We start from the raw sequence: 26729 nt of genomic DNA, 5'->3' as shown, positions 1-26729 counted from the left end.
AAAAAAGATTTCCAACAGTGTTGGATTAAGATGAACATTTTAATTTGAAACTTTCAGGTTTGCAAGCAACTTCTCATTGTTTATTCTGACATCATGGCGACACAGGACAGTATAAAGCAAAGAGTAATGGCTCAGTTTGACTTTTATGGATGGCTCCATTTGCTCCACTAATCTCACTAAGCTCTTCTAGATCCTCCCCAGCCTTACCTATCACACCGCTGCACATCAGTGTTTACTTCAATGCACTGCGAGCACAGTGTGCTGCTTTTACAGTCACTATGCGCACCATCTATCAATGTCCCACGAAGCTGCTGGAGAGTCAGATCTTCCTCTGTTCCTGTTCCTTGTCATGTTGATGGAGCGGCCCACACTTCGTATGCAAGACTCCAAACTGTAATTATAGTCCAGCTTACGTATTTCTCATACATAAAGCGTGTCTTATTATACATCACCACTAAAAGTGTTCATGGCTGATGCTGAAGACCTTTGGTTATTAGCAACAGTTGTCAGTAACTTACACATACATGGACCGAATTATTTGAAACTTGTGTATCCAGCATTTTAAAAATGTGTGTATATACACACACACACACACACACACCCAAGAAGTTAGGACACTGTGTGTAATGTAAACAATAACAGAAAGCAATGATTAGCAAATCTCATAAACCAGCATTTATATTAACAACAGAACACAGAAAAACAAATTAAATGTTTGTACTGAGGAAAAACAACCTTTTTTGAGCTTATTTTAAGATGTCTTAAAAAGGTTGGGCAACAGAAAGTTAAAGTTCGAAGTAAAAAGCTTGGAGAAATATTTTGCAGCTAATTTGGTTATTTGCCAACAGGTCAGAGAGGCTGAGGTTCACCTGCATTTGCATGATCTTGAGAAAAAAAATTAAACAAATTGTTAAATAATTTCAGAGTAATGATCCTCAACCTGTGAGGATTTTTAATATCTCATGATTTATAGTACATAATATCATCACAAGAATCAGAACACCTGGAGAAATCTCTGTGCGCAAGGGACAAGGCCAAAACGATACCAAATGTCTGATCTTTGGGCCATCAGACGGCAGTGCATTAAAACAGGCGCGAGTCTACGCGAGAAATCACTGCACGAGCTCGGGAACACTTCCATTAGTCACTGCCTGTGGACACAGTTCACTGTGCCATTAACAAATGCAGGTTAAAGCTCTGTCATGCAGAGAAGCCATATGTGAACGTGATCCAGAAACACTGCTGTCTTCTCTGGGCCAAAGCTCATTTAAAATGGGCTCAGACCAAGCAGAAAACTGTTCTGAGGTCAGCCTCAACATCTAGCTTGTTACCAGTGCTCAGTTCTAGAGCAACATGTGATCCCATCCAGACCACCTTTTTTTTAGGGAAGGACTGCGTAGTTCAGAAAGACAATGCAAAACTGCAGCCACTGGAACGGTATGGCTTTGTAGTAGATGAGTTTGGGGGCTGACCTTTCATCAACAATCACGTGGCACATGGTCAAACAAAAACAGAACAAAGCAGACCCGGGCTGGAGTCCTCCATCAGACAAGAATGGGACAATATTCCTCTGCCAGAAGTCCAGATGCTCTCCTCAGTTTTCCAACATTTAGGTGTCAAAAGAAGAGATGCTACATAGTGGTGAACATGGCCCTGCCATCAAATCCAAAATGAGCTAAGATTTTTTTCTAAAATGGTAATTTTTATTTCAGTTGAAACAGTTGATATTTTTTACTGTTCTATTGTGATAAAATATGGGTTTATGACATTTCCAAATTCATTCAACTTTATTTACATTTTACACAGTGTCACAACTTTAAGAACTCGTGGTAGATAAAAACCATCATAGGTCCACTTTAAAGCAAGTTCTTTATTACCAGCTTCAGTCCCAGCTGGTAGCTGGTTAAAACTAATATCATGATGAAATCCCTAATAAGCCCTCCTGTACATGCTATGTTTATATTCTAAACTGTCAATCCCTGAATAAACCTCTGGGCTGTGTGGAAATGACAACACAACGATGCAGGTGTGACCGCTAGTTACATTAGTTGCTGTCATAACAACCATATAAGCAGACCTTTGAGGCGTTTAATGAAGCTCAGGACGTCAAAGCAATCAATTATTGAAGAACTATTTGGGAAAATTAAAGGTGATGGGAATTAATCTGGAGATATACTGTCATTACAACTTAAACAGTACTTTATAAAGCATTCATTTATTCAATTTTAAGGCCTTACAGTATGTGAGTGATTTCACAGCTCCACAAGCTTCCCAGTCCATGAGATTCCCCTTTTGGTGTCTTTACATCTGACAATAATTACTCTGGATTACATGGATTCACTCACTCACCTTTGTCTTTTACAAATGACCAAACATCAGTTTGGAGTGAAGTGACAATGTTTTCCCAGCATTTCATCGTCTTCAACTTCTGTTGAGAAGTTCATCCCCATGCACCTTTAGGTCACTTATATGTAGTAACATTACATTAACAGGATATTATAAGTCATCCCATCACGTCCCTAAATACTTGTCCCTTTAAAAATCCATGTGCCAGCTTTGCTGGAAACTCCAGTGGGTCTCACTGCGGTCCCAGGCCTCCCTGCATGCTCTGGCCGTCGCCATGGTCGCTCCCCCACAGTCGGTAAAACTGACTGAAGTCCACGTAGGGCGGGACCCTGCCCGTCTCGTCAGGCTGCGCCGCTTGACTCCCTCTCTGGCGGAACAGGCTTCCATCTCCTGAGCTGGAGCTGGAGCTCTGCGTCTGGGTGTTGGTGGACTGCAGAGTGGCTGTGGGGCTCTGACTGCTGGGGAGAGTGGAGGAGCAGAAGGAGGAGGAGAAAGGTGGGTGGTTGGAGAGGATGAGGGAAGAGGAAGACACAGGTATAAGGGTTGGAATAGAGGAGGAGGAGGATGTGAAGCACCAAGAGGAGGGGAAGAGGTCCACGTCACGTGTGGACAGACAAAGGAGAGAGGTGGACGAAGGGAGAGGCCGTGGAGGACGAGGCATGGTGGCAAGAGAAAGGAGAGAGGTAGAGGAGGAAAGGGGGGGAAGAGGTGAGAGGGGAAAAAGAGGGGAAAGAGGGAGTTCAATTATGGGCTGTAGGATGCTGACGGAAGCTTGGCAGGTAGTGGGGTGAAACGTGCTGCAGGATAGGAAAAGGGAGAGGCAAGGACAGAGTGAAGGGCGCAGGATGGATATTGGCAAGTCGGGAACCAAGAGGAAGAGAAATATGGCTGTGAGTCAGACGGCGAGTGACAGACGGGAGCAGAGTGGAAATCATAGAGGAAGAAGAGCTGAAGAAACAATCTTGGAGGACGACGGTGCAAAGGGAAGAATCAAAACGTGCACTTGCAGCAATCAAAGCAGCGGGAACATTTAGGGAATGCACTCACACAGAGAGCGCTTCATGCTCGTTCACTTTATAAAGCAGGTGTTTTCGAGCAAGTAGACCGACAAGGTAAGTGCACACTTCAGGTATGCTAGGAGAGGCTGTCAATCATCCGTGCGTTCCAGTAAGCACATATATAATTAACAAGGCACAATTACCACCTACACTCACAGCAAAACATCTAAGTGCAGATCTAAGTCTTAAACGTTAACAATATTAATTACCACCGACTGTAAATCAGTTATAAACGGCTGTTGTTTCTCACACTAAATGTTGACCTTGACTATAAATATGTCAAAGTGAGTGTGCTGATGATGGATGACGGGATCCGAGAAGGTGTTAAGAAACGATGGAACTGAAGCATTAAGTTTGTTAGAGGAAACAAGAGCTAGCATACTGACATCCTGATCCAAGTAAATATGTGTACGCACATCTAAATATGTAACTTTAAAAAAGAAAGAAAAAGATTTGGACACAAATTGGAAAATAACTGCAGTTAAAATGAAAGTTAAATACAACTGAAACCAAGATTTGTCGAGTTGTACCACAAAAGGAGGAGGAGCAGTCTCTGCCTGTGCTCACGGCGCACACTGTAGGAGAGATGCTTGCTTTCTTCTGTGTTTTTGTTGAGGTTGCACATTCAATACAGCGGTGGGTATCAAACTCTGCTCTTCTCGAGTGATTTTTCCACCCCAAGTGTTTTGGTTCCAACTTGGTTTTTAAAAATAGGTCAGCCACCTAAAGAAGCTGAGCAAATCCTTTAAATTTACGACCTGACAAAGGCTGTGTTCAGACTAAACTACAAAATAAAACTACATGTAGGGAAAAACATTTTAATTAACTAACATATATATGAATATTTTTAAAAAGCACTTTTAGTGCTTAATTAGAATAGAAAAGCACTATATAAAAGTTATAAAAACTAAATGATTAAAACTCCCTCAGGAAAACAACTGAAACCGAAAGAAAAGCAAAAAAAAAGCAAAAAGTCCAAACAAAATAAACTTAATTCGAAATGACAAAACTATAACTCTTATTCAGACTGTTCAGCACTCTGTTTCATGTGCAGCTCATGTATCAATGCATGAGCCTCAAGAAGAAGAAGAAAACTGCTTCATCATGCTACATTACAGTGAGGTGCAGGTACAGGTTACAGGTATTTTGCTGGCTGATCAAGTTCCACAGAGATTGCTCTGGAACATAAACATAAGCATTATTATAAATTCTGTCTGTCAGTATTCTCAAGTTGGTATGCAGTTCCAGCTGTTCCACCTGACATGATCCAGATCTATATTCCTATAGTCTGTACCCGTATTCAGTCTCTCAGCAGTGCAACCCCTCTGCGCTGGTTCAACAACTCTTTTCTGTCTGCATCTCACTCGTCTCTGCTGCACAGCTTGTGCGGGACTGCCTGCCCCCGTCAGCCGGCAGTGGCAGCAGGATTGAGGACATTTAAGCAGCTTTTGTTCTGCAACTCTCTTTTCTTGGAAAAAGTATTAACAGGTACCCGCATTATCTCTATCTCTACACTGACATCTAAAAAGAAAAAAACAAAACAAAAGAAACACACTGTGGAATGAGGAAGAGGAGTTTAAAATACTTTTTTATCTGCATTTGTTATCTTATGAATTTCAAGCCAGTGAAATGAACCGTGGCGTGCCATCCCAACACGGAGCAGCAGAGCGAAGCGAGAGCCATGCTAACACATAAATAAGCATAGCAGTGCAGGAACACAAGGGTGTGTGAAAATAAGACCTAAAGACTCAAAATAAGTATAGCATGTGAGGGAGGACTTTCTGCTTATTTAAAAGACTGCAAAAACAAACCTAACAGCAGGGAGTGAAGGGTGAAGGCAGAACAAAGCTCGCACAGAGGATCCGCCCCACAGCAGTGCAAACAAGGGAGTTAAAATTGAGCTTATGAAGCAAAAACAGGACAGAGGTGCATCGAAGTGAAAAAGAGGCAAATTCAAAGTATGCCCAGCAGGGGAGAAGGAGTGAGGACCCAGAGCAGGCAGGGACTCAAGACAATGCAGGCTTACCCAGGTGTGGGGGTGCCTTCCTCCAGGGTGGAGGCCGTGTTGGTTCCATTGGTCAGGGTGCTTTGTGAGGGCATGACCAGCGAGAGGGTGACACTGGTTTTACTGGTGCTCTGGCTGTTTAAGTAGGGCACAGACACGGGACAGACACGGCCGCCTGAAAGAAGAAGTAGATAAAAGAAAAGCTGAGTCCCGTTCATTTGTGAGCCGCTAAATAATTTCAACAAGGACGTTAGAAAAGCGAAGGTCCTGGCTGTGGGAGGAAACCCGATATTCTACTCAAAAACCTGGTTGTTTAGGCTCTATTCGATATTCTATTTAACAGTTCTACTCAAGGATCAGTGGTTTTTTTCTGATTATTTTCCAGGAATCCGCTCTGAGTTTAAACTGGGTATCTGATAACTGTGATTCGATGCTGGGACCACACTGATACACTACTCCTTCTGATACAAATGCCCATGAACAATCGTAAAACATTAAAATTTTATCTAAATGAACACCCGATCTTTGGTTAAAAACTTTATTCAACATTCAATGAACCTCCCAAGATCAAGAAGAAGACATCCGGCATTAACCTTGCACGGCGGCTGAAACCAGATCCTACCAAAAAACGCCTGCAGAAGAACAGGAAGGACAAGCCAAGTGCACAAACAAGGACCCCGGATAGTCTTGCTTCAAAGAAACTGGCCTGGGGCCTGAGCCACCTCATGCCACCTCATGATGTTTCTCTTCAAACACATGAGGGTAAAGTAAACAGAAGTTAATAAGCTTATAGCAACAAAGACAAAGAAACTCGTACAGGAAAGCTGCAGACAACCGGGGAAGTAAACCGGAGACGTTTGAACTGAAACGTTAAAATGGAATAATGTTTACACACACATGCACCGACATCACGATGCATTCATTATTGTTCCTTGTATGGTGAATCTTCTTCAGCTATATTGTGACGACAATTAAAACAACTGTTTGCTCAACAACATGCAAAATCCTCAGCCTGACACTTGTGCCTGGTGCATCATGAAGTCACGAGCCTTTTTTTAACGGTTCGGTATGAATAACGCATTCTAACGTGACTAACTCGCTAAAGTTTTAAATGAGGAAATTGTGTTGGTGTAGCTACAACAGAAGGCCGCTTCTTAGACGTGCTTTCCTTGAGATATGAATCAATGCCTAAATGCCAGATCCTACCCTGCGTGGGCGTGAGCGCTGCATCAGCCAGTGGGTAGTTGAGCGTGCGGATGAGCAGGGTCATGTCTTCGTGTCGAGAGCAGTAAGTCGCCCTCTGACGGCCGGACACGAACACGTCGTGGTGAAGCCGCTTGACCCGATCGACCACAGACTGAGCCACCGCCTCCAGACTGGTCTGCTGGGCTAGCTCTGCTGCTACCATGGCAACAATTTCCTACAATAGACAGCGGGGTCAGAGAAAGAAAAGGTTAATGTAAGAGTGGAAGAAGTAAGGAAAAGGATTAGACCTAAGGACAGAAAAAGGAGCCTATGAGAATAAAGGAAACAGAAATAGACTCAAACTAGGCAAGAACAAAAAACAAAAACAAAACTCCAAAGAAAAAAATATTAGTGAAAGGAAGGAAGAAGTAGATGGAATGACAATAAATGAGGTGAAAGTAGCTTCTCAGAATGAATCTGCTAACCTGATTAGCCTGTTCAGGACCATGGGCGGACTCTAGGGCATTTATCAGTCCCTCTGACATCAGCAACAAGAAGCCTGTGACGCCTTCCAAAGACTGGCCGCCGTGAATCTCTGGCTCCGCAACAACTGGCTTTGACTTGGCCGCGCTGACGGAGGAGACGGAAAGATATGTCAGCACTTAAATTAATATTAGACACATAAAAGGAAAGACGGGTCAAGACTGCAAGATATGCTGGGGGAAGGCGACAGAGGGAGAACCCAGGATGAAAAGCAGACCTAAGTGCCTTGACCTCCATATAATAAACCAGCTAATCTTATAGATCCAAAGAAGCGCTTACATTGTTCACATCACATTTCCTGCACTCCCTTTGATGTCACAAAGGAGGAAATTCTATACAGACTCTATTATGTGTTTTATTGAGGATCATAATTGGAATGACTCAGGGTTTTTTTATTCAGTTGGCCTCGACAAGAATAGGAAGAGAGAGGTGTGAGATAGAAGAGAGCGCGGGGCCCCCGGATAACAGAATTTCATGAGGTAAGGAAGAGGCTGGAACACAATCTGATCTGATAATAATGATCATAATATGGAGACAGAGCCACTCCTGTGCAGGCATCACACACACACACACACACACACACACACACACACACACACACACACACACACACACACACACACACACACACACACACACACACACACACACACACACACACACACACACACACACACACACACACACACACACACACACACACACCACAGTGCAGTTATATGCCTTCACCAGCTGGTGAAGCTGCACTTCACATCTACAGTCTCATGCGATTTATTAAATGTAGTCCACCTCCAAACCACAGGTCAAAGGATAGAGGATGTAGTCTGCCCGAGATAAATGTGATTTCCCACATAAAATTATTAAACTAAAATGAAATAGTGTGTTGGTCCTACGCAGAGCCTGCACACAGCTTTCTAACCATCTCATTAACTGAGCTGAGTTCTGGACACAGAAGAAGCCTCCGTTTGTGAAGGAGTGCTGACACAGAGCGTCTGACAGGTATTTTTTGGAGGGATGAATAAAGCTATTAAAATATCTCTGGTGTTTCAGTTCTCAAGCTGGTGGACGTGTAATGAATGTTGACAGTCTGCCTTGAAAGGCTAAGCAACAGCTCTAAGTATAGCTCTAAGTTACTAAGTTTGCAAAAATAAGGTGATCTAAAGCATGATGATCACTGCTGTACATAATGAGAAACTGACACCATGTATGATGATTTAAAAAAACAAAACAAAAGAAAAAAACATACACTCACCAGCCCCTTCATTAGTTACACCTTGCTACTACTGAGCTGGAACTCCCTTTTTTCCTACAGAAGCGCCTTAATGGTTGTAAACATGCCTCACAGGTTTTGCCAGCATTACACAGTTGCAGCGCATCCTTGATGCAAATCCCTCATTTAAACACATCCGAAAAATGCTATTCAGCAATGAGATCTGGAGACCGTGGAGGCCATTCGAGTACAGGACACTTATCATTGAGGTAAAGAAACCAGTTTGAGATGATCTGAGCTTTGCGACAATGACTGTGGCTTTTAAACAATCCTCCACTGGTAGAGAGGAGGCCAAAGTGTGCCAAGAAAACATGCCCCACACTATCACACCACCAAAACCAGCAGCCTGAACTGATGCAGGCTGGATCCATGCTTTAATTTATACCAAACTCTGACCCTACATCTGAATGTCGCAGCAGAAATCGAGGCATAGTTTTCCTCCAGTCCTCTATTGTGAATTTTTGTTGAGTTTGTGTGAATCGTAGCCTCTTTCCGCTCACAGATGAGAGAAGTGGCACTTTGTGGGGCTTTATCCTGCGTCAAAGTTTTATGTGTTGTGTGTTCAGAGACGCTCTTGAACACACAACCTAGTTATAGCCTAACTCTGCTATAAAGAAACAAAGAAGTACGATACATGAAAAAGTTTCACTATCTGGCCGACTTCCTTTTGAAGCACAGTCTTCTAAAGTCTTCAGGTTTTTTTTGTTTTGTTTTAACTGCCTGAGGGGTTTGAGAAGATCGATACTACTGTCTCGCTAAGTTTAACATAAAGACTGGCAGCAGCGGGAAATGACTCGAACATTTGAAAGATTAAAAAAAATCTGAATGCTAAAACCTCTAAATGTTCTAAATGTTAGAATTTGTATAGTGTTGCCCCTTTCTCACATGCAACATAGAACAGGAAATGGTCCAAGAGTCACTGAATAATCTCATATGACAACAATCAACAAAACACAGACTTTGGAAATGACAGCAAGCAGGTTAAAATAGACGCACTACACTTAATAAATCCAAGTTATTGTCTCTCAGTGACCTCGTGCAGAGCCAAGAGTAGAAAAACCGTTGAAAACGGAGCATTTAGAACAGTCTGAGGGACTACTTTCTTAGATACTTAGCTCATTAATTTAGAGAAAGGACTGCATTTGAAAAGGTTAGAACTGGTCACATGGTGACAGGTTAAACTTCACTGTTTTTGTAGACTTTGTACCACGTCCTATCTTGTGATACTGGATATTTCTTCTAATCTTTCATCATAACCTCAAAACACAGGAACACAAGCTAAGCAGATGAAGAATGACAATGGAAGAAAGTGACACAGATAATTCAGTATTTCTAGATAGCCTGATGTTTTAGTGTATTCTTTCCAAGTTTTTGCATTTTACATATTGAAAAAAAGAACATGCATATTTTGTGTTTTTCGGCTTCACCTGAGCAGGTCAATCTCGTTGTAGTTAAATTTGACTCGGTAGTCTCCAAGCCTTCTGGTGCTGCTCTGTCCCGCTATCTGGCCCGCTTGTCTTATCCGAGCTGAATCCAGTCCTGCAGGAGATGAGGGAAAACGGACAAACGGATGGTGAATGCATATAGGAGATGATTTTAAGAGAAAGGAAAGTTTAGCAGAAGAGGTGAAGGGGAGGATGGAGCAAAAGCACACAAGCGATAAGCAGAAGCAGAGGTGGGGATGTGAAGGGAGGGGGGTACATCTGTGTGTTTGAGGCTGGATGAAAATGTGAGGGGGGAAAGGTCACCTTGGCCTGGGTAAATGGAACGACTGTCATTTTTTTCAATCATTAAGAGAAGGGCCTGAACAATGGAATAATAATGTGAATCCCAGCAAGAGACAAGAGAACAAAGCGAGGCAGAGAGCTCGGTCTCCTCTAATGGTGTGCTGTGAAACGGCGAGAGGGTGAGGCGAAAACCCCCCACACACAACAAAAAACACACAAAATGCGTCAGTTTCCCCATTTCATCCATTACAGGCCAGGCTGCACCTACTGCTCTATCGGCAAAGCTAATTACGATGTATGCATTTTCTATTATATACACAACCCTCATTACTGGACCATTAGCCTGCTCTGTCCACCATGGATGAGCAACTGTGTGCTTTCTCTAATGGCTGTTTCTGTGCTGAGCTTTATATCAAGCACAGCATTCAGGGAATGTAAGACAAGGTGTGTCTGCCACACTGTCGATCCAAAACCCTCCAATAGTAATGTGACAAAAATCTATTTCTGTCTATCAGTCAGAACCAAGAAATGTCAAGATTCACCGACTGTATCTGAAAAGTACTTGAACTCTGAGTGTTAAGTTCATCGTTTATACACCCACACCGAGCAGCGCTCTAGATTTATTTTTCCCCCATCTAATAAACACCAGCAAACAGAGCTATAGTTTTCATGAGAACAGCTAGAGATGCTCGTCTCTCTTTTCCTATTGGCTACTGTTGTGCATTTTTCTTCTCACTTAGTAAGCGAGCCCCAGGTCGCTTGCGCGCTTTTCAGGATGCTGCTGCTACATTGCTAACTCGGTCTTAGAGATGGTCTCATTACTTGCGTCCCTTCACTGGCTCCCACAGTTGTATTCAGGGTCCAGTTTAAGGCTCTCAACCTAACATACTGAGCATCAGCATTTCACTCATTTTATTTATTGCGTAGCTTCTTTTTTTAAATTCTAGTGTTTGTTTTATGGAAAATTTCTCGTTTTGTTTTTATTTCCATTATTACACCAGTTTAGTTTTAGGGATATCCAAACATGTATACAGTGAGAAATCTGTTGTTATTTGTAGTTTGCTCACTCACAAAGAAATAAACAGTCTCTAATTTTTAAGGTAGTTTCATAACAGAGACAGAATATCAATCAAAAATCTAGAAAAACACATATCACAAAAAAGTTATAATGTGGTTGATGATGAGTATAACAATGCAGCCAGCTTTCTGGCTCCCACAGACTGGCTGTGTGCCACTATTACAATCAATCAAGTACAGATACTCCTGGTCTCAACTTGTTGTGTGTGTAAAGCACATCTGTCCACAGAGGCAGCTTCTTCCATTCCCACCTCACCACCAACATGTGCAAGACCCAAGAGCTGTCAAAGGACTGTAAACCAGCACCAGGCTGGGAGAGACTACAAGACCATCAGCAATAAGCTTGGTGAGAAGCCTCAAACTGCTGGTGTGATTATCTGAAAATAGAAATATAAAATGACCATCTAGCACTATGCAACACCTTGCCTGAAGATGTAGGGTAATCATGTGAAAGGTGGTTGATTGGCCCAAACGTGAGGAGCTGATGGCAGCTGGGACCAAAGTCGCCAAGAACAAATTCGGTAACACACTGGTTACAAGGTTACACACCTAATGGACTCAAAAGGCTTGGCTGCAGGAAGGGATCTGTGGTCAGATGAAACCAAAATAATGCTATTTGGCATAAACTCAGAGCGCTGTGTTTGGAGGAAGACCCAAAGAACACCATCCACACAGTCAAGCACAGAGGTGGAAACATTATGGTATGAAGTACAGGAAGACTTCAGTGCACTGAGGGGTCAAACAAACAAAATCTTGACGAGAACCTCCTCCTCTTAACCAGAACAAAAGTGAAGATGTGTCTTCCAGCACGAGAATGACCCAGAAGGTAGATAAGGAGTAGATAAAAAAAAACATTAAGGTTATGTAGTGGCCTAGCCAGTCTCCTCAGTCCTATAATAAATCTGTGGAGGGAGATGAAGCTAGTTGTGAAGCAGCAGCCAAGAAACCTAAAAGATTTAGAGATTCTCTGTAAAAACGAGAATCCCTCCTGAGATGTGTGAAAACCTGGTGACCAACTACAAAAAAAATGTTATCGCTGTGCTTAGCAACAAGGCTTTTTCCATTAAGCACTAAGTCATGTATTGCTTGGAAATCAAATACCTCTTTCACTTAATGACATGCGCTTTATAACTTTAATATAATGATTAACTTTTTGGATCTTTGGCTGATGATCTGTCTCTCTAAATAAAACTGAAATTTAAAAAATAAAGAGACTGTTCATTTCTTTGTAAGTGAGTAAACTTACAAGTTCAGCATCAAATTCGGGATCAAATAATGATTTTTCTCCTCTATGCCACAGATCTATGTGTCTCACCCAGTGCAGCCAGTCTCTGCAGCTCATCCTCGTTGTCAGTACTGTGCGGTCGACCGATCTGAAGCACCTGGTTCTGGCCGTCACTGCTGGACTTGCACAGCAGGACTCGGTTCGTCCCTGGAACCAAAGGAAAACATGTTTGAAGGTAACTTGAAATCAACAAGAGGTAAAACTGTTAGTTGAGTCGGTTGAAGTAGATACACTAAACTGTATAGATGATCTGCTTTCCCAAGCAGAAGAAGACAAATTTTCCGAGGTCTTTCAATCACAGGTGCAGTTAGTAACACAACTGACTGTATTTCACTCTGATGTGTTGAGGTATAAAGTATGTTTGATCAGTGGATCAGCTTACAGTGAACTGGAACACAGCAAACATTAACAGTATTAGTTGCTCCTATGGTTTTTTTTTTGCTTAAAGACATTGAAATGTTATGCAAATATCAAGGCTCTACTGGATCATGAAATTGATCCTGTGTTCAACAAGTCTAAATATCTGCCATTAACAAGGCCCCATTGTGCCTCCGATGTTTTCACTGAAGCTCTCAGCTAAGAGCTGATTCAAGTCCAGGCCTTTTTGGACTTGTTGTGGTTACTGGGCTGAATCATATTGAAAGCTAATTTCAGTTTTTCTTGTCAAACCAAACTCAGAATGGTTGTATGTGTTACTTTTACAAGGAGAACAGCACCACACACACGATCGACGGTTTATTATTTTTTACTATCTGTAAAAAGCACTTATGTGTTTTCATTACTCACCAAAGCTAATGCTGACTTAATTCCTGTTAAATTGTATTTAATTTTACTCAGCGTTGGCTCCAAACTAATGGACATCTGGTCGACAAAGTAGTTTTTTTTTAAAGGTTGCAGAGGTAAGTCAACAAATCGTAAAATAAGCTGTAATGACCAAAAGCATCTTTGTAAGCATTTTGAGGTAAAATTGGGCCTTTTAGCACACTGTTTTTTCTGCACTATAAGGCGCACTTAAAGTCCTTTTATTTTTCTCAAAAATCGACAGTGCGCCTTATAATCCGGTGCGCCTTATGTATGAATTCTGGTTGTGCTTACTGACCTCGAACCGATTTTATGTGGTACACGGCGCTCAAAAATCTGTCAAAAAATGTTTTAGTACGACTTTGGTAAGCTATGAAGCCACACCACTTGATGGATTGTCGGAGCATTACGGCTACCGTAGTCAGGGGCCTCATGGAGTAATCTGAGTCCAAATCTCCGTCCGCTTCAGGTCCCAAAGTCAAACACTGCGGCATCACTGAGAGTTAAAAACTGTCTAAACTCTTTCATCTTTAATAAAATGATCAGCGTTGCTGCTTTACCAGGTGTAAGAATTAAGTTTAACATCCAGGCATCCATGAAAACAGAATTTATTAAATTTAACGGAGTTATACGTTAGCAGGAAGTTAGCTCGCTAGTTTCCACGTAAACATGATATAGCATGTTCTGACTGAGAGATTTCTGAAAAAATTAAAACGTACAGCTCTGCTATCACTTCCAACATAATGAAGACAGAAAACTAAACAGCAGTGACTTTTGTAGGGTTACTGAAGTTGGACTAGCTGGTATATAATGATGTGCTACGTGATCGCTAGCGACACAGCTATGTTAGCATAACATAAACAGTGATGTTGGAGGATGAACGCTAACTTTTTTCCACTCGATAAAAGTTGACGCGAGGGTTCCTGATGGTTAGGGACAAATGCAATCGCATGGCATGGATGCTGTAAACAGACCAAACTTAAGTCAGGAGAACAACTGAGATAATCCATCCACAATACGAGGTTAGTCATTAATATACTGCAACAACATGGGAACAGAGCAGCTCTGAAAGAATTCAACATTAATGAATCAATGGTACAGAAGCGGAGGAAGCAAGAAGAATGAGTAAATGAAAAAAATACGGTACAAGTCAGAGGAGCTGGACAGTTTTTGGCACATCTGTAATTGCTTTATTCTTCAGCCCTGCAGGTTGCTCTTTGATTTAGCTTTTTAAAAAAAAGACCACAGAGCTAATATGTCTCCTTTAGCGTCAAATACAAAGGATTGCTTTTAAAATATTATATAGATGTCAATAAACAGGTGCCATAAGGTGCAACTTCCATACAAAAGTTTATATAAAAAAGTTTTATGAAACAAAAACAAGAGAAAAAAAATGTTAAAAAAAATACTGTCTCGTCTTTCTCAACCCCTATCCATATTCATGAGACATTTGGGCTTCTAATTTTTGCACACATTAATCATGCAGAGGCTTTGATGTTGCTCTGAGGTTACTCACAGGTCCCACTCTCCATCAATTAACGAGCTAAGACGCTGTGGTACTTTTAAAAAGCTAAATATTAATTATTTGCCTCTGCAGCCACACAAAAGCTGAGCGGGGAGAGATCAATGATTAATTCACTTTTATATTAATAGTTTGGGGCCGCTGAGCCGAAGCACGGTGCAGTTCCACGCCGCCCCCGCCTCCGGCCAAATCTTATGTCCCAAAAATGACTTCGGCTGTGTGTGTATGAGTGTGTTATTCATATAATCTGCACATAAGGGCATCCGGATCAGCCACAATACACAGGGAGGGGTCCGTGTCACCTTCTGTGTTAATCAGGTAGTGTTGGGTTTAAATCTGATGTGATAGTCAGGAAAACGCACGTCTGTTAATCTGTAAAGAGCAGCCAACCATTTCTGATATTGAGCGTTTACATATCGGCGCCCTTCCCCCTTTCTCCAAATACTCCAACTTGCAGCTCAAACTGTGACTCACATGACCTTAACTGTCAAACTGTGTTTCACATCAACACACAGCTGGGAGTGATTTTCAAGCACACTTACTCCTATGTTTAAACGTGCCTGGGCCTCATGTTCTGTCAACTTTGAACTCTTGACTCCACCCCCCCTCACACAAAGCACCAGAGGGGACAACGGTCCCTCCTTTCTACCATCTACTAATTACTACCCACCTCCCCATATTGTGCCCTGTTCCACGTCCTCGAGGACAGAAGAAAAATCCAACTGAGAGGGAGAGTGAGGGGCTCTGTTCCTGTGTGTGCCCCAGCATCAAATCAGGAAGCTAAAAGAAAGAAACGTGAAGCACTGCTTTTAAAGGATTTAGCAAAACTGAGGTATTTCCAATCAGTAAGATTCATCCCCTGGATTAGTGAATAAATCCACCAAAAATAGGAATATCCAGTGTTCACATTTATCTGAAACAAAGCTCAATATGCAGCAGCCTTTGGCAGCAGCTTTGATGATTATTAAACTGAAATCCTTCTGGGGAAAATCGCTGTCGCTCTTCAAAGTTGGTGCGTCTGTGTGGGAAGAACTGCGCCCTGCTGCCTTGTTTGAACTTTCTTACAGTTAAGGATCTAAAACGGCCTGCGGGTTTGTGTATTCAGATATTAACCGTAGATGCTCGTTTTCCACTCTGAAGCTTAAAGAACACATAAACACACACAATAAATCATGCAGGCAGAACTAGCTGTTATGATGCTAGTACTGCAGCTGTTGTCCGCAGGAGCCGAGTCGGTAAGCTGGGATTTAAAAATATTGATGGACACTGTTGGTATGGTTTGAATTAAAAGAGTCAATATCATTCCATAACTCCATCTGACTGTGGGCTGCTGGAAACGCAGCATGTGGAAATGCATTCCTCGTTTCCCGTGGAAATAAATGTTCAGTGATGACATTTGGTTACATACTAACCAAATGACCATCTCTGACAAGGCTTCAGCACTGACATTATACTATATTGCCAATACTATGTTTGACTGCCTTTACATGCATCTAACTCGAGTAACATCCCATTCCCGTTTAACGTGATGTTGAACCCGCCTTTGCAACTATATCAGCTTCAACTCTTCTGCAAAGGCTTTCCTCAAGGTTTCGGAGTGCTTATGGGAATTTTTGACCATTCTTCAGATGGAAATTTGTGAGGTCAGACACTGATGTTGGACGAGAAGTCCCAGCTCACAGTCTAAGCTCTAATTCATCCCAAAGGTGTTCTGTTGGGTTGAGGTCAGGAAACTGTGGAGGCCAGTCAAGTTCTTCCACACCAAATTTGCTTATTCATGGACTTAGCTTTGTGCACTGATCTGCAGTCATATTAGAACAGCAAGGGGCCATCTCCTAGCTGTTCCCATGAAGTTGGGAACATGAAATTGTCCAAAATGTCCTGGTATGCTGAAGCATTAAGAGTTCCTTTCACAGGAACTAAGGGACCGAGCCCAACTCCTAATAAATAACCCCACACCACAATCCCCCCTCCACTAAACTTTACACTTGGCACAAAGCAGTCAGACAAGTACCGTTCTCCCGACAACCACCAAACCCATGTTCGTCCATCAGAACTGTTAGACAGAGAAGTGTGATTCGTTACTCCAGAGAACACATCTGCACTGCACAAGTTAGGAGCATTTCAGCTGGACTACTCCTAGTACTTACAGCTGATGCTGAGCATTCAGCATTAGCTCACATAGTTGGTTAAAAACAAAAAAAACCCCAAGTACCCTCTATGAAGAGATGGAGGTTTCATGGCTTTAAAAGAGAGTCTGGCAGCACTCTTTAGAAAGAGAAGTCACATAGGAGTTTGCAGAATCTGCCACACAAGTTTAAATCTACTATTTATGAGTGTTACAATTTTTTCTCAGTGCTGTCAGGTAGCTATCAAGTTCCATGGCAGCTAGCATAGATTTATATGTATGTTTAGTCTTCACTAAACCTTTCTGCGTGTGGATTAACAACTCATTTTTTTCCCTGTCTTTACCTAGTTGATAGGCAATGAAATGACACAAAAATGTTCCCCGCTTGTGTTCGTTTGCTTTGTTTAAATAAGAATACTTTAAAGTGAGACTATTATGCTCTTTTCTAGCGCCACCCTTTCAGACAGCTTTCTTCTCATCAGCTTCACTCGAAAAAAAGTCTGAACAACAGGTGGGAAAGGCCTCTGTGATCAGTTTTCCAAACGTCAGAGCTAGCAGATGCCCAACACCACTGGCTGATTTGAAGTGTCACATTATAACAGAGCCGGCACCATATTTTACAGATGGCTGCGGCACTCACTGTTGCACCACTCCCCTGACCTTCTCTGTACATACTGATGATGACTTGAACCAAAGATGTTAAATTTCAAATGGATTAATAACTGCATATTTTGTGTTGCCACGGTTTGTTATTGTGTAATTTGGCATGGCTCAGCCTTTCCTTCCTGTTTCCCTTCCTCAAAAGTGCCTTCTTGACAGCCAGCCTTCCACTGAGACCATCTCTGACGAGGCTTCAGCATTTTTTTGCAAGTTCAGTTTAGGAAATGGGAACAAATTCTGTGTTTTAGTGCCAAACTTCTAGTAACAAAGTGCCTAAAGATACAATTTAAAATGAGTTCTTTATCATGTTGTTATGTGTAGACACTGCACTGCTTCATCCTACGAACTATTATTCCCTAATGTAACACTATATTGGCTCTCAACTGCATCAGGATGCAATACAGCCATTTCTCCAACCTTTATTAAGGAAGGCATTATTCTCCATCAGTGAACAAGTGCATTCCATAAGTATATATAGACATTTTACTATTTAATGAGATAAAACATGAACAGTCATGAACATTAAAGTATCTTGTTGCAGCAGCTGCCCACTAAGCCTGTTTTGACACTGTGGAGCTAACATGGATTTTCATGCTGAAAGTGGCCTCGGTCATTTTCACAGAGTGGCCAGTAACCAAACACAAATCCGTGTGAAGCCTGACATCTGCTGGTGTAAAACAGACTGTGTCATGGCTGTCTGTTACTGGCTGGCCTTTTGGTGGTTTTGCTGCCAACTGTTTCTGTTGCAAATGATCAAGTGCGATCACACATTAAACAGGAAATCAAAGCGCCATCGCTGACACAACCAGAATCAAAGCTCATATAAAAACCACAACTTACCAACGTTTGCAATGTAGAGCTTGTTATTGAGAATGAGCGCCACCGCAACCGTGGCGCCTCCTGACACCTCCTGCTCTAGCTCCTTCAGCCGCTCCATCACCTTTTGACTCTGAGGAGAAAGCTGGTGGAACGGAACATTCTGATTGGCCGAGAGGTGAAGGCACAGAGTAAAAGATGGAAAGGAAGAGGAAAATGAAGCAAGTAGGAGCAGGACAGAAGATAGGAAAGCAGAAAAGGATAAGAAGGAAATGAAGGGAAAAAAAAGAGGGAATTAGACAAATGATAAGAAAGCAAGAAAAGAATAAGAGATGAGTAAGAACACAGATATTTGTCCTGACTGTAACCAAGACAATCTTATCTGATGAAAGAGAGTGATGAGCCCAAATAAAAGAATAACAAGCTCATTCTCCCGTGGCTAAATACTAGCTCACATCAAAGCCTAAATCTGTGGTTGCTATGGAAACCAAAAGAGAAAAGTGTTCCTACCTCATTGTGCGGTAGGAGGTAGTTGCTCAGGTTAGCCTTCTCAGCCAGAGCATCATCTATGGTTTCAAAGTAGCTCTTCTCCACCACATCAAAGGCCTGCAGCGCAGCAACAACAGCATGTATAATGTCAAGTGTCAACGCACGTGAGAGCGAGTGTCACTACTGAACACTTAACGCTACTGAAATGTCAACTCAGGCTTAATGGTCCTGGACCGCAGCTGGCAGTGATGGTCCTTGTTCTGCTCGTGACCAGAGCAGAACAAGGACCATCACTGCCAGCTGCAGGCCAAGAAGCTACAGTCGGAGATTCAATGAATGAAATCAAGGACCACCAGTGCAGCAGGTAGAGGAAGTAGAGAATGAACTTTCAGAACAGCAATGAGGGGATTGTCTGCTACTGAATGAATTGCAGATGGCACTGAAGACATGACAAACACAAGATAAGAACACACATGCAAACCCGCGTTCACACAAAAAAATACTTATCACATATGTGCACAGAAAATCTATAATCTATAAACTACAACCGAGAATTTTTACTGACTGAGTAGTGAAAAGTGAAAAACACCTGGGAGGCCTGCTATGTGAGGGAAGCACAGTGTATGAATATGGTTCATTTATGCCACAGTAGTGCATAATGACCCACACAGAGCATCTTTCTATAATCTGACTAGCCCTTAAATGCACTGTTATGTTTCGTTTTTTGTTTAATGCAAAAAGCTTTAAATCGCATTAAACGAGCATTAAAAAGTGAAACAGGCCTTTCACATTAACTTTGGTTTAATTAATATCCATAAATGTTTTTGTAATGTGTGGGAAAATAAAACCGCTGGCTTAAGTATTAAATCAAAATATGTAGCAGCAGCAAATGCAAGCAATGTCTTAGAGGCAAGAATGAGATTTACACTTTTATTCATTTATTAAAATAATCAGCGCAAATCCTGCCTCAAGGAACTGCGCAGATTATTTTAATAAATGATAAGGCTGGCGTTTCTCCAGATTAGCTTATTAATGACATGTTTCAGAAAACTTTTATACAGCATGTCTGAGCATAGATGACAGATCAGCCATTTGTTTTTCCATATGAAAACAAAGCCTTGTTTATAATGTATTAGTATTATTTATACACTAAAAGGTAATAACTTCAATGTAGCTTTATTTTAAACATATCTGAGGGTAGTTTAAATATTTAACCCTCACGTAGCGACCATGGTGGGCCAGTGCGTTTCTATGATTTTGTATAAAACACTCTGTATTTTAGCGTTTTTGAATAATATCAACATTTAGCAAAAAATCAGGACTAAAAATAAAAAGGTGAAGATTAAACATTTTGTGATATTTCACAGTTTTACCCCGAGTCACCTTAAACACTGCGGTCAGCGTTTATCTGGATCACCGATTACCTCGTAATACCAGGTGTGGAGCGTCCACAACTATTTACTCTGGAGGAGGCTGCTTGTGAAAGGAAAGCGATACAAGTCGCTGAGTCAGTGAACCTCACTTCTTCCTGAACACAGCAATACTGAACTGAGTTGTTGAGGATTTCCAGAACTTTTCTGTAAGTGTGTGATGCTGTTTTTGGCACTGGTAGCTGCTGTTAGCCTGTGTTACTGAAACCTCCTTTAAAGTGGATGTAACAAGGCTGGACTTGGACTCTTAGTGAATAAACTCCCATACAACCTGAGAATGTAATCAAACTGTTTAGCAGAGGGAAAGTGTGCTTTTTTAGGACACTCTAGCCTAATGTTTTCTGGCATAATGTTAGCTTATAATTCGCTGCTGCCGCCACTGCTGGCTCTTGTCTGCTGTCGGGAGACATGAGGGTCACATGTCTGATCTGCTGGAAATCAGCAATTATAACAATACTAGGAATAAAAAAGCACATTCATAAACATTTTTGCGTGTAAGATCCCTGTCTTCAGTTCAGGACATGAGGCTTCAGATGAGCATGGAGCTGGAGGAGGCAGATGAAGAAGAGGAGAAGGATAAAGAGACGATGAAATGTACAAAAATAAAAATAAAAATGACCCAAATTCTGTCATCGTCAATAAAATGATCAGTGTGGCTGCTCTACCAGGAGCTCTACCAGCTGTTCCTTGATCCACCTGACACCAACACAAGGTTAGTTATTGTGCAGGGTTTTGATGACTCGCTGTGAAAAAATTCCTGATCTTAAGCTCCATGTTCCAACTGAAAGCCTCAGAGTGATTCTTTTATGGATCGCTCAAATATTTGGTTATTAAACGCAGTAAGAGCTTGGAACCAGAAGCAGGGCTGACACATCATCAACTTAACAAGCAGACTGGGGTAAAGAGGGTTAAAGATTCATTTTGTGTGTGCAGTGTTTTGTCACAGGCTCTGCCTTAACAGACTGCAAAAGTGAGAAAAAGTTTCTAGTTTCTTTCCTCAACGGTTACAGCAGTTAACTTAACAGACCTGTGTGAGGATCCTGCGGACGTCGTTGTCTGTGTGACCGGAGTTTAGCTGCCCCAGGAGCAGTTCCGCTGTCAGACACTGGGAAGCAAAGTTGGCCACTCTGCTGCCATCATAACCATTAAAAACCCCGTACAGGAAACAGCCATCGTCACCTCTGTGGGAAAAAAAAAGAAAAGCTCAACAAACATGGCACCTATGTTTGAAAAAACTGTGTAAATTACTCTCAGAGCCCTGCTATCTTTTCACGTTCTCGCTGTGTTTGTTGCAGTAACAACTGTAGATGTAAGAACATTCGTATAAAAATCATTAACTTACAAATAATTAGACGAGCAAAGTCTATAATGATGAAACACATTTCTCTGACAGAGCCTGCTGTTTGCTTTCATGTCCATACAATCAGTACTGAGGACTGGATTACTGGCTGGAACAGCAGACCTCATGTTCAAAATTCACTTTCTGATAGCAGTCTTTCTATAAAAAGGGACAAATACCAACTACCTATTTCTTTACCGCTTCAGTGACTCAGACATTACCAGTGCACATTTAAAGCTACATGTTTATGTGCTCTGCCCAGTCATTGCTGTGTTTTCCTGCTAAGTCTAAGATGTTTGTTTTTCTGTGAGATTAAATAAGAAACCATTCAGGATTTTACTATTCTGGTAAGAAACATGGCTACAGACAACAAGTTTGATCATAAATCTCAGTACAGTTTTAAGTGAATGAGTCAGCAAGTTTCCTTACAACATTAGCAAGGACTGGCCCAAGTAAACAGACAACTCAAAGTGGATGCATTATGCATGTTCCCTGCTCATTATTTGTTTAATTCTTGCACTTTACTAAAGCAGCTCTGAACAAGTCACAGTTCAAAATGACGACCCTTATTTGTCTCACACTGGACCAATCGTGTACCTGAACCTGAGGTGTCCGTCCTCGTTGGGGTGGCTCTGAGTTCCTTTGCCATCAGGGCCGTACACACAGTTGGGTGCTGTTCCGACCCCACACATCTGACACAGAGGCAGGTCATCTGTCCAGCTTTGATGCTGCTAATAAAAGAAATACATCAAAAAAGAAAAATCAAACAAATATTTGGTCTACGTGCTAAACTCGAGTGTGAAAATAAAAGATTTAAACCAACACAGAAATTAATTAAACTGTCATCACAGATATTTTGCAAACACCTTTATCCTATAAAGTTGCCATAATGAAGACACCCCAGCATCAAACCAGCTTTGATATAATGAGATTTCATTTACACACGAGTGACAGACATTTGAAATTATGAAATGGTCCAACAGGAAATTACAAACATTTCTGTCAGACGCAGTAACACACTCAGCACCGATGGTGCTTTTGTTTGTACTGTAACCTCCCTGAGCCAGAAAAATAGGTCACTCATCATTAGGTGCTCCTATTATACTATATTATATTATTTATTCTGCATTATGCTGCAAATTACTCTTAAGCACATTTCACTGTTAATGTTGTAGATGACGTTCCTGGTGTCAGTCACTATAAACACATTCAGTATATCTGTAATGGAAAGTGTTGTACACAGTCGTGGTGAAAACAAAGCACATCCTCTTTCAATTCTAAAGTTTTATGTGTATTACCCATGACAAACACATCACACCGCGTTAATTATTTACACAAATTAAGCCAAAATGGAGAAACTATGTGTGAATAAACTAAGCACACCGTTACTTACCCTGCTTCCAAGTGAGCACCTCTATAACATCAGACATTTTGGCTGTTGAGATGTGTGTTACACGCATAAGGAAAGACACTAGCGATAACGTTAGAGAAGTAAGTGCTGTCTCCATCAGTCTGGGGATGGTTGGAAAGGTTATAAGTTCATTTCTAAACAATTTGAAACTGGGTATGATATTATATTATACTGTAGTATAATATGCCATTTAACGCCCGTGATACATGCAACTTTAGGACTGAAAGAGGGTGTATTTACTTTTCACTGTGACTGTGAACGACACTTTCTATTACAGATAAGCCAGTGTCTTTATAGTGATATCGATACAGCAGATTATAATCTACATGGGCAGGTTAATACACTGAAGTTTTGCCACAATGCACAGTGACACATTTGGACAAAACCAAACACACCATATCAGCACAAATCCAACTCAAGCTTGCCAAGAGGACAATGATCCAAGCAACAAGTCTACAGGAGAATGGTGGAAAAGGTGCAGGGGCTGCGGCTCAGTTGGTTTAGTGGGGTGGAGAACTCCAGGCCTCAAGCCCGGTGCAGGTTTTAGATATCACCCTGGGTCAACACACCTGAATCAAATGACCAGTTCATTACCAGGCCTGTGGAGAACTTCAAGATATGCTGAGGACATAATTTAGCTATTTAAATCAGCTATGTTGGATCAAGGACGCATCTAAAACCTGCAGGACACCGGCCCTTCAGGCCTGGAGTTGGCCACCCCTGGTTAAGTGGGTTGCCTGCCAGTTGGAAGGTTGGTGGATCAATCCTCGACTCCTCCCGTCCATGTGAACCCCAAGTTACCCCGATGAGTGTGTGTTAACGCTTAGGTGTAAACAAAAGAACTTTATAAATGTGTGTGAGAGAGAGAGAAAGAGATGGAGTGGCTGACACTTAGAAAGCACTTTTAGTGTTCAAATACAGCAGAAATGCGCTAAGAGTCAGTCCATTTATTTGTTGCAATGGCCCAGTCTTCAACCTGACTGAAATGCTGTGGTGGGGGATGTGCATAAAGAAATACTCATAAACCGAACAATGAAGTGAAACAAAGAAATGTGAGCCAAAGTTTATCACTACCTTACATCATTGCGATAAAGTAAAACAAAATTTCAGCAACTGCTGCTTAAGGTGGTTCTAAAAGCTACTGAATCGTGGTCGCTTTCACAGACTGCTCCTACATTTGGACTTATTTAACAAGAACTAATAACAGTGTGCCTGCAATGTGTTGTTGTTCATCTGAGGTTGTATTTACCTGCTAATTAGAAGGGAAAAGGGTGTACTTCCGTTTTACCACGACTGTATCTGCCTTACCTTGTCTAGCCTAAAGTGTGAGTACTGGGTACGATTAAAGGGTAATCATCGGATTGTTTTTAGATTCACTGAAGCTGAATGTTCTAACGGTGAAACAGAAAGCTGTCTGTTTTTAATGTGAATCATTGACGCCCAGGACAGACCGATAGCATCTCCGCGTAGGGCAAAAGGGAAGCAGTCTTCTATGTAAAACTAAAAGTGTCCTAAGAGAACTACATACAAAAACGACTAAGAAACCTCAGTCGCTCTGAAATAGTCGTTTGTGTTGTTCACAATGTGGCTAATTACCAGTTTGTGACTCCCAAGTTTAGCTAATTCACACAGGTGATCTGGAACATATCCCAGGCACTGCAACTGCAACAACAGCATCGGTCATGTTATTGTGTCCTCCTGCTTCAAGTGATAGTGTTTCTCGGTGCTGATAACAGACGCTAATAAATCGTATTAGTCCTATTTCTTCAATTAAGGTGCCTAGCTAACTGTTAGCCAAACAATTCATGAGCTCAACTAAATTAGCTACACAGGAAGCAGTGAACCAAGCAACCAGCGATGACCACCGAGGGAAAAAACTGTAAGACGCCAGTCTTGAAAAGCAGAGGAACATTAACATATTGAGTTACTGAGAGTAACAAACGGCAGGCTTTTCACTTACGCTCTGCATCAAATTCCTACGCTGGGCCGCCATGTTGAACGGAACTCGTTACGTTCACGATTCAGCACAGAGGTAGAAAATCTCAGCTTCAAAGTCTGAAGTTGGGAGGCAAGCTATGCGAGAGTAAAATTGAATTAAAAAATACATATCTAAACCGACAGCTAAATTCACCATTACCAGGTAGTATACGGATATAAAAGGTAACTCACAGAAAACCTTTTTCTTAGATATTTTTCACATATTAAAATTATTGTTATCGCGTTTTAACAACAGGAACTGCATATACGTCTTGCCTTCTTATACCCGTCTTTCTTAATTCTGCCACATGCAAGTCTGTAATCCATGATCCAAATTCAGGGGCTGCGTGCTTTGAAGGATATCGGAGACGTCAAGATTTACACTCGTATGCTAAATTGCTTCAGCAATTCTGATAGTATTTGAAGGCAGCATACAACGTCAAACTCGTTTTTGTTGTTGTTGTTTTTGTTGTTTTATCTCTTTCTAAGCGTGTTTCGTATTTCCATAATACATCTTGATTTGTTTCATTTATAAACTGGAAAAGATAAGTAAATAATAATAAACTGGGGAAAAAATGTTTAAATAAATAATAAAACCACAAAAAAGAAAGGAAGAAAAACTTCCGACTTCTGCTTTGTTGCTCAACCGGGTTTCTTTGACAATACCGCCACCATGTGTTTACCATAAACTACCTCTTCTACACTTTTTGCTTTACACTTTTTCTGTTTATTGTGTTTATATTCAGTCGCCTTTACAACAAGTAGCACACATTCTTAATTTAGTATTTTGTGCTTAGACTATCTATTTTTCTATTTTATAAAATTAGCCACACATGCGCTTAGCAGCTTTACTCGTCGATTAAACTATTTTAAAATTACATTAACCGTGTGAACTAAAACAAACGAAAGAACGTTTTTTAAAAAAGCTGAATAACTGCACTAAATTAAAAGCTGTCTTGCAGTTGAACTCGCGGGTAAAACTCCTGCCAGCAGGGGGAGCTGTGTCTTATAAATAGTGGACTAACCAGCCTGCTTGTGACCATTTACAGCTTTGAAAAATAAATGGATAAACGTTTCCTGCATAAGTAAGCTCACCCCAGGCGGAAAGTTGATGTTGTTTCAGCATTTTCTATAAAGTTCTAAGAGATATACAACATTTAGAAGTTAAATCTTGAGCCACCCCCACATCAAGTGATCTTCAGCAATAGTTCTTCAGGCTTTCTGACGGTCTTTCAAAGTGTTACTTTTGACACGGAGTGATTTTTTTTTTAAACTCATTTTCAGTCCAGTCGTTGTGCACGACTATTTTCACAGGAATGTTTTTGTTTTGTGTCATTGTTAAGCCACTTAGCCTACGAATGATAGAAATAAAACGTGTAAAATAATTTGCAAAGACCTGTTGCTTGCATATCCCAGCAATGTGTTTAGTGTGTCCTTAGAAAATGTGAGGACACTGGATAAGAGGAGGACAAGATGTGAAGTGGCAGGCCTAAAAAGTATCTACACGAAATGAATAGCATCTGCTGTTCAACGAAGCCTCATCAGAAACTGTTTCAGTGAACAGGCGGCTGACAAGAAGCCATTTTTAAGGAAGGGAAAAGAAAAAACGATTGGACTGAAAATCAGTGACAACAGGTATCACAGTGAGTGTCTACAGCCA

General features: G+C 41.4%; 1 protein-coding gene across 9 annotated transcripts; it reads right to left on the bottom strand.

The window, feature by feature from the left end:
• Positions 1-1852: 1852 nt before the first annotated feature.
• On the bottom strand, positions 1853-25165 carry tab1 (TGF-beta activated kinase 1/MAP3K7 binding protein 1). 9 transcript variants are annotated; one of them, XM_031751091.2, is made up of 11 exons: positions 25053-25165; positions 22279-22412; positions 21370-21523; positions 18934-19029; positions 18448-18586; positions 12527-12643; positions 9835-9946; positions 7080-7224; positions 6616-6829; positions 5431-5584; positions 1853-2804 (listed from the first exon to the last, which is right to left on the bottom strand). In XM_031751091.2, the coding sequence occupies exons 1-11, from the start codon at positions 25083-25085 to the stop codon at positions 2579-2581; spliced, it is 1524 nt and encodes a 507-aa protein (XP_031606951.1). In that variant the 5' UTR covers positions 25086-25165; the 3' UTR covers positions 1853-2578. The 9 variants fall into 9 exon arrangements, with proteins under 9 accessions (XP_031606951.1, XP_031606957.1, XP_031606953.1 ...); XM_031751097.2 differs by having other exon boundaries at positions 22279-22409; XM_031751093.2 differs by having other exon boundaries at positions 1853-2801; positions 22279-22409.
• Positions 25166-26729: the final 1564 nt, after the last annotated feature.

Source organism: Oreochromis aureus, linkage group 6 (genome assembly GCF_013358895.1).
Source record: "Oreochromis aureus strain Israel breed Guangdong linkage group 6, ZZ_aureus, whole genome shotgun sequence".
In the NCBI taxonomy this organism is placed as follows: domain Eukaryota; kingdom Metazoa; phylum Chordata; class Actinopteri; order Cichliformes; family Cichlidae; genus Oreochromis; species Oreochromis aureus.
The sequence above is the reverse complement of the archived record's forward strand: the minus strand, read 5'-3'. Positions and strand labels throughout refer to the sequence as shown.

Coding starts and splice junctions, on each gene's coding strand:
- tab1 (XM_039613246.1), bottom strand. CDS start 24,769: ATGCTGTTGTTGCAGTTGCAGTGCCTGGGATATGTTCCAGATCACCTG. Junction 22,410..24,688: donor AACTTGGGAGTCACAAACTG/GTAATTAGCCAC, acceptor TTTTATTAGCAG/CATCAAAGCTGGACAGATGA. Junction 21,524..22,278: donor GACGGACACCTCAGGTTCAG/GTACACGATTGG, acceptor TTTTTCCCACAG/AGGTGACGATGGCTGTTTCC.